The following is a 12199-nucleotide window of genomic DNA, read 5'->3' as shown; positions in this document are numbered from 1 at the left end:
TCTGGAACTGTCCCTTCTGAAAACTGTCACTAATTCACAGAGGCTGGTCCTTCAGGAAACCTACCAAAAGCAGAAGCAAGAAACTGATAAAACCAATGGTGTGTGGGAATCATTTGTTAATAAATTAACTGGGCACAAAAAGGCAGCTGCACCTTGGTGCCTCAGGTGGTGTCTACTAGCTCTTTTGGGTGGGGGACAAGAAATAGGGGTGCAGTGGAGGGCTGTGATGTGTGATGGTGGGAGGGAACTACACGTGTGTTTTGGTCATGAGAAGCTGGGACTTTAAATCCACGCTCTGCGCACGCAATCCAGTTAGACTTTCTCGTGAATCTTTTCGACTTTCACAAACAACCTGTCCAGGTCATTTCTCAGGTCGTCTAGCAAAGCCTTGGCCGACTCCAAGTTGTTTTCGTTGGTTTCTATCTTGACTGAGTAGGCGACCAAGCTGTCCACGGCAGTCCTGAGCATTTTCAAGTCCGATTCCACTTGGCTTACTGAGGATTTGAGGTTGTCTAGAGAGGCAAGTTTGTCCAGGCAGTCCTGAGGAGGCGCGGGGGCGGCCCGAGTTTGGTCCTGACTGAGCAGCGTGTGCACTTGTCCCTGGACCCTGTGGAGCGCCTCCACGGTGCTGGGGAGCTCAACCAGGCTTCTCTTCAGCTCCTCCACGTCGGTGTACAGGGAGATCTGGGCCTCCCCCAGGCTCCTGACGGTGCTGGCCACCCCGTCCTTGTCCGCCTCCACGCGTTCCTGCAGAGCGTCCAGGCGCTGCTCATACTCCTCGTTCTTCGAAAGGAGGGAACCCAGGCTCTCGGTCTGCCGCGCAGAGGCCACCTGCACCGACTGGACACCGTCCTCCACATTTTGGAGTCGCGAGTCCAATCCCTGGCTCCTTCTCTGGAGCTCCTCGAAGGCATCCAAGTTTCTGGCCACTCCATCGTCTTCTCCTTCTGGCCTGTTGGGGTGGGCTTTCAGTTGACGTAGCTCTTCTTCCAGTCTCCTGATCTCCCCTGGGAGGCGGGAAAGGGACTCCTCGGACTGGAGAAACTTCTCTGTGAGGGTCTGTAGGGTGACATGCTCTGTGTCAGCCGCCTCCTTGAACTTCTGCTGCTCCTGTTTGAGGCTCACCAGCTCTTTGACCTCCGTGTACACTTCAGACTCCATGGTCTGGAGGGTGCGTCTCATGGCCTCGATGTCCTTGTCCTTGGACTTCATGGAGGTCTGTATTTCCTTCACAACCTCCCTCAGGGCTTGCAAGTCCTGCTTGTGGCCCTCGGATTCCTCCAGGGAGGCAACCTTGGCCTTCACCTCGTTAATTTCCTTCTGGCTCCTCTTCTGGACGTCGGTGAAGATGGCGATGTTGTCATTGATGGACTTGGTGAGCTCCGTCAGCCTCTCCTCCACCGTGTTCTCCAGGGACGTGAAGTCCCGCTCGCGGGCATCCTTTACCACGTGGATGCCGTCTGAGAGGTCTTTGAGAATCTCATTCTGAAGTTTCTGTAGGACTTCACTGATCCGGTTGATCTCGCTCTCACCTTGCTTCACGACTTTCTCCATAAGATCCTGCTTATGTTGAGAGCTTCTCAGGATGGACTCAAAGGCCCCGAATGTGGCCTGCAGAGAGTGTACCTGTAAGCAAAACCCAGATGTTAATTACTGAGAAGATCTGCTGAGTGTGACACTACACAGCTGTATGACACCTGCCTAGCTTCTAGGCCCCTCCTGTTCCAGAAAGGCACCCTGGATTCCCTTTGGAGAGCTGTTCTTCTTCTGCACACCTTCCATGTGGTCTTGGGGACCAACCCAGGGGTGCCCTGCTCTCCAAGCCTTCCATGATTGGTTCCGTACCCAAGCCCGACCAATCCACATTTTCCATGCTCCACTCCCGCCCTGGGACGCAGCAATGAGCCCGGGGATGGGCGCGTGACTTGAGTCAATTCCAGGACTGGGAAAGAAAATTTCTTTGCCACTGGGATTGCTAGCCACCCATGAGGTAAGGGCTGGAGCTTTACAAACCAGCAAACGCAGGGCATCTGCCTGAAAATCAAACCGCATAGAGAACTCCCAGATGGAAAGATCACGTGGTGGGAACACAGTTTGGATCTCGACTACAGCTAGACCACAAGGAACTTACTCTTGAACCTTCTGAGTCAATAAACTCCCTTTCTCTCTTTAATCCTAATGTAGGGGGGTATCTAGCTCTTGCACACATCTCTCTGTAGGGAAAAATGTGAGGTACATGGGGGATACTTGGTTCGCAGGCAGAGGCCAGGGTTCTGCTGGCGTGTCTTTCAATAAGTCACTGTCCTCACTGGACCCAGGTCCTCCCTCACCTGCAAAATGCAATGGATCAGATCTCTGCACATTCTCTGAATCTGTGGACACATGAGGATCTTGTTTTTCCACCATGGATTTATTCTCAATAAATTCTACCCTGACCTAGGAACTACCCAGGGGAGCAGGCTTAATATACTGAGAGGTCATCCGGCCTGATGATGAATAACTGAGTCCCACATGCTGACAAAGGAAGCACACAGCCACCTCTGCTGCTTCCTTGAAAGAGAACTTAAATCAATCAGGTCTCGAGTTCTAACTACCAGTTTACAGAAACATGCCAGATAGAGAAGCAGGTTATCCCAGGCTAGACGCAGTCAACCAGCATTTTAAACCAGGGCAAGAGGGAAACTCGTATAGAGTGAAAGAAATACAAAGGACCTAACAACCCTAAGACGTATGGTGCAGCCCTTACGTAAATTCTGATTCAACAAACTGAAAAACAAACAAGCAAACACATTTTAGAGAATCAGGAAAATCGGTTTGCAATGAGCTGCTATAGAGGTTTAAAGTTACCAAGCCCATCCTTAGAGCTCAGCTCCACTCTGTAACACATGGATTCGCCAGAGGGTGGAATTACTGGAAAGCTGAAGGTTTGGCTTGTTTGACTTTACTAGATACTTAAGGAACTATTACTAACTTTGGTGTGGTAATACAGTGTTTTGGTATAAGAAACAAGGAAAGGACAAGAACCCTTATCTTTTAGAAATAAATCCTAAAATACTTGGATGAACTAACCTAACAGAAATTCATTTTAAAATATTCCAATTGAAAAAACAAGGGAAGGTTGAGAGGGGGGAGAATGGCAAATGTTAGTAATTATTCAAAGTAGGCGCCACATAACCAGAGTTTCATTACAATGTTCTCTTCTCTTTTGTTAATCAGTAAAAAAAATTCCACATTAAGAAGCTGAAAAAAAAAATGGTGGCCCTGGAACCAAACTGTTGTTGTCAGACGCCATCGATTCTGACTCACACTCACGGCGACCCCACATGACAGAGGAGAATCGCTGTAATCTTGACAGAAGCAGATCCCCAGGTGGGACTGAACCTTTCGGTTAGCAGCTGAATGCTTTAGCAGCCTGCACCACCAGAACTCTTGGGAGCTAACTGCCTACGTTCCAATCCTAGTTCAGGCACTTCCTCAGGACGTCATCTTGAACAAGTTACTCAGCCTATCTGTGGCTTGGTTTCCCCATCTGTAGAATGGGAACAAAAACAGTACCTTACTTACAGTCCTGCTTTGTGAGGAGGAGATGAGTTAATATGAAGCGGCTTCAAAGAGTTTATGGAAAAATTCCATAATCTTTTCTTTCAGTTTTTTCATGAATTTTTTGAAGCCTCCTCATATATGTAAAATGCTTAAACCATGCCATTTGTTGTTAAGTACTATCAAGTTGGTTCTGATTCATAGTGACCCTGTATACAGTTTCCAAGAAATGGCTGGTGAGTTCGAACCACCGACCTTGTGGTTCAAACTGACCTTGCGGTCTAGTGTTTTATCTTATTGCTCCACGCCAGGACTCAGTGCCTAGAACATGGCAAAGAATAACTGACAGTTATGGAATGTGGGGGAGCGCTGCAAGATACGCACTGGACTGTTAATCACAAGGTCGGCAGTTCAAAACCACCAGCCGCTCCTTAGAAACCCTATACGAGGGTCACTATGATTCGGCACCAAGTCAATGGCACCTAACAACAACAGTGCCTTCATTAAGGCACTGGTGGCACAGTGGTTGAGCGCTCAGCTGCTAACTGAAAGATAAATGTTGGACTCCACCAGCTGCGCTACAGAAGAAAGATGTGGCAATCTGCTTCCATAAAGATTGTTGTTGTTGTTAAGTGCCGTCGAGTCGGGTCCGACCCATAGCGACCCAAGCGTGTAAATCTTTACGGGAGTAGAAAGCCTCATCTTTCTCCCGCCCATAAAGATTACAACCGTGGAAACACTCTGGGACAGGTCTACTGGTCTATCTACAGGGCCCCTATGAGTCAACAGGGGGCAGAGGGCGAATGGAGCAGCTTGGTTTGCTTCAGAGAGTCCTGGTGGGTTAATGCGCTGGACTGCAAAGTCATGTGAACCTCAAGGTAGGTGGTTCAAGCTCACCAGCCGCTCCTCGGAAACCCTATACAGGGTTGCTCGGGGTTGCAACCGACTTAACAATAACAACGAGTCAACAGCCAACAGGTACAGCCTTCATTATTGTTTTCTCTTGTTCCTGAAGTATCCTGGAGCACCCTCAGCCCAATACCAGAAACAGGGATAAAACTGAAAACACAAAGAGAATGTAAACAGGACACTTGGGGTCTGGTTCCAGCTCTACCCATAATCAGTTCTGTGAACACAAGTCAGACACTTCCCTCTCCAAGGCCCAGGTCCATCTTCCATGAAATCGGTCTTTTACATTTCTGCTAGTTTTACCAGTCTATGAAGAGTAAATAAGGTCCCCAGGGACTCCAGAATACTGAATCATTTCCCTGCCCAACCAAACTCATAAAGGACGCTCTGAGGAGATGCTGGAGAACAACTCTTCTCTGATTAGGTTAGTGAATCTCACAATACCTACAGAGCACTCCGGCTGGAGGCAGGAGCAGGTGAGTTCACCCATATGTCTAGGATGAATGAAGAGTGATTGACAGCAGTTTCTGAAGCACACCAAGCTGGCCATTTCTCCGGTGTGCTCTGGTACCCCTAACCTGGGCTGACTCTTTACATGTCTGAACTTATGGATGACATGAAACAAACCAATCTCCTTCACTAGAGAAAGAACTCAGACCGATTACTGGGAATTGGGCATTTTTACGCACAAAGAACTCATTATCATCAATATGTACTGGATGTATCTGTTCCTCAACACATGTGAGGGGCCCACTAAGTAAAGTGACAAGAGCTGGGTAAAGTGCCTGATACAAAATAATAACTAGTACTGAAACACACATTCAACTTCAACAGGGCACTGACCATGTACCAAAAACTGTACAAAATAACTTGACTGGCATTATCTCAATAAAAATAAAAAAAACCAAACCCAATGTCCTTGAGTTGACTTCAACTCATTTTGACATTAAAGGACAGAGTAGAACTGCTTTTACAGGGTTTCCAAGACTGTAAATCTTTCTAGGGGAACAGAATGCCACACCTTTCTCCAGGAGTAACTAGCCTAATGCTTAATCATGGTGTCACCGGGGCTGTACCATCATAATGAACTTCCGTTAATTGGATGCTTCCATTAATGTGCATTTTACACTTGAGGACAAGCAGTGATTGGGAATTTTAGGTACACCGGTCACTCAACTCATGGCAGAAACGAGACCCAGGTCAGCCTCCTCATCCAGAGTCAAGATGGGAAAACAAACTGGACCAGAGAACTCACTCATCCAGAAACAGCTCCTGTTGTCTTGTTGTTGTTAATGTGCCTTGATCAAGTCAGTTCTGACTGAGAGCGACCCTGTATAAGGTTTCTGAGGAGCACCTGGTGGGTTTGAACCTTCAACCTTGTGGTTCAAACCAACCTTGCGGGCCAGTGCTAATCCTACAGAACCACACCATGACTCAATTGTTTTTGTTTGTTGTTAAGTGTCATCTAGTCGATTCTGACCCATAGTGACCCTGTATAGGGTTTCCAAGGAGCAGCTGGTGAGTTTGAACCACCGACTTTGCAGTTCAAACTGACTTCGCAGTCTGACACATTAGCCCACAGCATCACACCATTCTAATATATGCTACATCTTCTAGTACATGGCTGGCTGGTGGCTATGTGCTGTGGAGTCGATTCCGACTCATAGTGACCCTGTACAGGGTTTCCGAGGCTGTAAATCTTTACGGGAGCAGAAAGCCTCAACTTTCTCCCGCGGAACAGCTGGTAGTTTTGAACTGCTGACCTTGCGGTTCGCAGCCCGATTCGTAACCAGTATGCTACCAGAGCTCCTTATAGAATAAGTTGTTGTTGTTGTTAAGTACCGTGGAGTCGGTTCCAACTCATAGTGACCCTGCACAGGGTTTCCGAGGCTGTAAATCTTTACGGGAGCAGAAAGCCTCCTCTTTCTGCCGCGGAACCACTGGTAGTTTTGATCCACCAACCTTGAGGTTAGCAGCTGGATTCATAACCACTACGCTACCAGGGTGCTTAATAAATGCTTGCTCCATTGACTTGGGATTTAGAATATGGCTTCAGATTTGCTATATTTGAAGTGGTTAGCACAAGAGAAGTTATTTTCCACTGAGGTGACTGATTTTCTGACAACCTCTATTTGAACCTTGTAGTGCTGTACGTTAAGCATTGGACTGCTAACTATAAGGTCAGTGGTTCAAACCCACCACTCACTCCTCAGAAACCCTATACAGGGTAGCTATGACTCGTAACCAACTTGACAACACGTAACAATAACAACATAACTGCATATGTGATGTGCTGGTGGATGGATTTTGGTTATTAGCACCCACTATGTACTAGGAGGAGTCCTGGCATGGGGCTATGGGTTAATGCTCTGGACCACAAAGTCAGTTTGAACTGCAAGGTCAGCAGTTCAAACTCACTAGCAGCTCCTCAGAAACCCTATACAGGATCGCGATGGGTAGGAACTGACTCAACAGCACTTAACAACAACAACATGTACTAGATTGGAGTCCTGGTGTGGCGCCATAGGATAAGCGCTTGACCTCAAGGTCAGTATGAATCGCAAGGTCAGCAGTTCAAACTCACCAGCTGTTCATCAAAAACCTACTACAGAATTGCTCTGAGTTGGTAACCGACTCGACAGCACCTAACTACAACAACAATGTACCAGATGAGGAGTCCTGGTGTGGCACTGCGGAAAATGCCCTATACTGCAAGGTCAGTCTGAACCGCAAGGTTGGCGGTTCAAAGTCGCTCCTTGGAAACTGTATAAAGGGTCACTATGAGCCAAAACCGGCTCGACAGCACTGAACAACAACAATGTACTGGAATGGGGTCCTGGTGTGACACTGTAGGATAAGCACTGGACTGCAAACCACAAGGTTAGCAGCTCAAATCCATCAGTCACTCCTATGCAAACCTATATGAGGTCGCTAGGTGTCGGAACCGACTCAGTAACACATAACAACAGCAACAACAATGCAGTACACCAGTAGGCACAGGAAAACACGACAAAATGAACAGAGTGGCTAAGAGGAGTTACACAACCTGGGTTTGAATCCTGGCCCCACCACTTATTAGTTGTACTGTACTGCAGAGTTACTTCATCTCTTTGTGTCTCCATTCCTTCATCTGTGAAAAGGGGCAAATAATGGTCCTTAGCTCTTCGGGTTATTCTGAAGGTCAAAAGAGATGCTGTGTTTCCAGATGCTTCGCACAGTGCTTGGCACACAAATAAATGCACACTAAGCATTGGGCAGAGCCCTGGTGTGGCACTGTGGGCTAATGCATCAAACTGCAAAGTTGTTTGAACTACAAGGTTGGTGGTTCAAGCTCACCAGCCGCTCTTAGAAACCCTATACAGAGTCGCTATGGGTCGGAATCAACTCGATGGCACTTCACAACAACAAACACTGGGCATTAAATACCAGCCTGACTCTACTACTTCAGTTTTGTACAAGACAGCAATCGTGATCTCAATCACTTTACATTTGTGAGGATCCCTGGAATCCAGATGAGCCCTCCCCTCATTGCATGGATGAGAAAACTGAGCCTCAAAGAGGAAGGCAGTCTGTGCAAAGCTGAGAAGACTATGTGCCAAAGCAGGAATAAGGGAGGTACAGGGAGGAAAAACCGAGAATAAAGCCCAAGTTCTTCAACCTAGAGTCAAGTCCTTGGTCCATTTTAGCTTTACTTTCAACCTCCTCTCTCATAACTGCTTAAGTCACCCTGCCATAGCTAGGTGGCCACTTCCTATAGTTCAAACATGCTCAAGACCCTCTCCTCCTGTCTGTGTGTTCTTCACATTTCTTCTTTCCGCATTTATCAGTCACAAGTCCTGGTATGGTGCTGCAGAATAAGCACTGAACTGCAAGGTCAGTTTCAACCTCAAGGTCGGTGGTTCAAACCCACCAGCAACTCCTTGGGAACCCTATACAAGGTTGCTATGAGTCAGAACTGACAACACCTACCAACAACAACTAGGTCTAGCACTATACTGACCCATAGTGGGTTACGCATCAGGCTGCTAACTGCAAGGTCAGCAGTTCAAATTCACCAGACGCTCCATAGGAGAAAGATGAGGCTTTCTGTTCCCGTAAAGATTTACAGCCTCGGAAACCTTCTACAGGGTCACTATGAGTCAGAACCGACTCAATGGCTCACAACAATTCTGCCCCTGGGTGGTGCAAATGGTTAATATACTCAGTAGCTGACCCAAAATTTGGAGGTTCAAGTCAGAGGTGCCTTGGGAGAAAGGCCTCACAATATAGTTTGGGGAGGAGGGGGGGGTGGTTATTGAAAAACCCTACAGGGGCATACAGTTCTACTCTGATACTCATGAGGTCTCCAGGAGTTGAAACCAGCTCACAAGCAAGCAGACACTTTGGCCACCAGGTATACAGAAGTAGGCAAATTCCATTCTCCAGAACTTGAACCCTCCACTGACACCTAAGGATGGGCTCATTCACAAATTAATAGTCACAATTTCTGTGCAGTGGCAAAGCCGCTTTCTGTTGCTCCTTCATACCCCTCCACAGGGCCTACACAGAGGCACAGGACTATCTGACTGCAATAAATACTATGATTGATAAGTGGGTGGATGAAAGAGAGGAAGCAGAGAGGTCAGTGATTACACTCCGGCACTATGTCTAAATTCCCAGTCACCTGATATTCCTGCAAGGCAAAGCAGCACTGCTTACTTTAATTCCCTTAGAAAAGTCACCTCCCTTGGCCTGCAGCATTTAGCAGGCTGACTCACTCCAGCTGCTCTGCCAGTCTAAGGAAGTCACTTCCTAGCCCTGCACACTCATACAAAGTAAAGAGAAAACTTGGCAGGGCGGGCAGCATGCTGGGAAAAGGAGGAAACAGTTCCGGGCTCAGAAGTGGCGGGATTTTTTGTCTCGGTCATGCACTCAATTTTCATTGATCAATGAAATTAGCAGAGGCTGGAGGTAGGGAAAAAGGAGATTGAAGGAGCTATGCGCTTGGTCTAGACAAACAGAGCTTGGTCAGGAAAAACCAGAATGGCGCCCAGGTACACCTGAACTCAACCCCCTGTGGGCCCGGAACTGGGCATGAATCTAAATGTTACCACTCTACCACTCGCCAGATAGGGGTCTTTGGCAATACATTACAGTGACTCAAACTCTGTAAATCTCAATTTTCTGGTCCGGAAAATGGGAGTCAACACATCCAGTTTCATCTCCCTCCCAGGGCAACTCTGAGGACTAAGTAATAAGCAAGAGTAAAGCCCTCTAAAAACCTTACAAATGAAAATGTACCTGGAGGTATTCACCAGTACTTCTGAACTAGTATTTTGAGCCTTACCTTCCCTCTCAAGCTGAAGTATACTACTTCAAATGCCCACATGAGCACATGGGTCACACGGCACCGTTCCAAAATATTTCATTTGCACTTTGTAAATGAATAAGAGTCTTAGCTTTTCCTGCCTCAAACTCAGGGTCTACTAAAAACTGGCTGAGATGTCCCCCACTGGAAGGGCTGGGGTGCTGCCTTGTCCAAGGTTCCCAGGGATGCACTGACTACCCTTTCAATCTCCTTTTCAGAAAGCTGCCCATTCAGAGGTTCCTAATCCAAAAAGAATGGGCTTCGGAGGGCCGGCCTGCCGGCTTCCTTACACGTCACCGCTAATGCCCTGTGGCATGCCCTTGGTCCATGCTCCCCACCGGCCCCAGCATCCTCATAAACGTCCACCCCTTGGGGCGATTCCTCAGCAGCCATTAACAGGATCTGGGGTCGGTGGGGCTCGGAATGAAGGGGTACCAAGGGGGGGGGGGTACCTCCAGCACCAGGTGGGGCCGGGGCCTACACGACCCAGAGGGACTTGCCGAGGAAAGACGGTCAGTCACCGGGCCGGGTGGGTGGGCACGAGGGGGCACGGTTGAGGGTCCGGGCTTTGCTCCCAGTGGAGGAGGTTCGAAAGGGCCGAGGATACTCACCTTCTGCTCGACAGCCTGCAAGCCCTGTCCCAGCTCCTCCCGTTGCCGGGCGAAGTCCTGGTGGCCGAGGCGGACCTGCTGGACCTCCTCCAGGACGTGGTGGACACTCCAACCCGAGAAGGCGGCCGCCGCCACCAAGGCGAGGTAGAAGAGAAAGTTGAGCGCCTTGCCGAGCCTGCGCGAGCAGGACGAAGAGGACGAGGCGGCGGCCGCGGCGGCCGCGGCGGAGGAGGACTTGCCGCCGCCGCGGTGGCTTCCTTTGCCGTGCGCCTGGTTCTGCTGGTGCTGATGCTGATGCTGGTGCGGCGCCGGCGGCGGCTGCTGCTGCGGCGGCGGCGGCGGCTTCTTCGCCACGTCATGGGGAGTGTGGGCGCGAGTGTGCGTGTGTGCCTGCCTGCGCTTGTGCGTGCGCCCCGGTGTGAGGCGGCCGAGTGTGCGGTGTGATTTGGGCGTGCGTCCGCATCTGGGTGCAGCGGCGCGCGTGCTCCCTAGGGGGTGCGCGTGAGCCCGCGGCGGGCGGCTCTGCTGGAGGCCTCCGGGTCACCTCCCGCGCCAGCCAGCCTTTCACACTCGCGGGTTGGGGCGGGGGACAGCGCGACCGCTCGCGGGCAGAGGTATTCGGGACCAACTAAAGCATCCTGCCCATCCCCCAGCCTTCCTGGTTTCCCCCTGGCGAAATATAAAAAATACCTTTTGAATCCCTAGCTTAATTTACATGTTAAAACTTAGTGGTTTTTTCTATTCAAGAGCTGTATTTTTTGTTTTTTGGTTTTTTAAATGAATACCTTTAAGTAGGAGAGAAAAAGAGTGCTAGATTGAAAGTTTCTAATTCTAGACCTAGAACTGGGTATACTGTGAGCTTAGGTAGTTTTTTTTGGGGGGTGGGGGGGTATTTTTGCTTGAGCATCAGTTACCTCATCTGTAAAGGGGGTGGGAAGAGAAATTGGATCGCCTAATCTCTAAATCCCATTTAAACCCTAAAAGTTTATCGTGCACTATCCCCAGTATGAGTCCTAGTGTGGCACTGTGGGCTAATGTCCTGGACTGCAAAGTCCGTTTGAACCACAAGGTCAGAGGTTCAAGCTCACCAGCTGCTCCTTGGAAACTCTGTACAGGGTCGCTATGGGTCAGAACTGACTTGAAGGTACTTCACAACAACAACATCCTAAGTATGGAGTCCTGGTGTGGTGTTGTAGGATAAAACACTGGACCACAAGGTCAGCAGTTCATACTCATAAATTACTCCTCCAAAACTCAATACAGAGTCGCTGTAAGTCAGAAGCTACTCAAAGGCACTTAACAAGAACAATCCTAAATACGCAGTCCTTACTAAGACAGGGATAGCTTCTGTGTTTCTCAGTAGTTCTTTCCTCTCACTCTCAAACCTTAAGATTCTGGCCCTATGATTCACCCCTACATGTTTTTCTCTTCCATTCCCTATATATTCTGTCCTCTTGTTAGGTTACCAATTCCCACAGCACTAACTGTCACCTCTGCATGGGTGATAACCAAATCTACATCTTCAGTCCTCATCTTTTTTGGAGGTCTCACATTTCCAATGGTCCACTGAATAGCCTTGATGTTACACTGTCTCGTCAAAACTCAACAAACCCCAAACCAAATCCAGTTCTTCTCCTGACTTGTAGTAACTACCTTTTTTTTCTTAGTTATCCAGGTTGGAAAGGATCACCTGTATCTTCCTCACTCTTCCCACATTATCTGCTTCCCAATCCTCTCAACTGTACTCCACAACAGTCTTGCTCATTCCTTACTTTATTTTCATTCTTCTAAT

General features: G+C 48.6%; 1 protein-coding gene across 1 annotated transcript in view; it reads right to left on the bottom strand.

Moving 5' to 3' along the window:
* Nucleotides 1-312: 312 nt before the first annotated feature.
* Nucleotides 313-12199, bottom strand: part of CKAP4 (cytoskeleton-associated protein 4) — a 12090-nt gene continuing 203 nt past the window's right edge. The window contains exons 2-3 of the mRNA XM_006865256.1: nt 10408-10766; nt 313-1626 (exon numbers count right to left, since the gene is read on the bottom strand). Coding sequence (XP_006865318.1) covers nt 313-1626; nt 10408-10766 — 1673 coding nt within the window. The remainder of the gene's footprint in view (nt 1627-10407; nt 10767-12199) is intronic.

This window comes from Chrysochloris asiatica, unplaced genomic scaffold (genome assembly GCF_000296735.1).
Source record: "Chrysochloris asiatica unplaced genomic scaffold, ChrAsi1.0 scaffold00076, whole genome shotgun sequence".
NCBI classification, from domain to species: Eukaryota; Metazoa; Chordata; class Mammalia; order Afrosoricida; family Chrysochloridae; genus Chrysochloris; species Chrysochloris asiatica.
The sequence above is the reverse complement of the archived record's forward strand: the minus strand, read 5'-3'. Positions and strand labels throughout refer to the sequence as shown.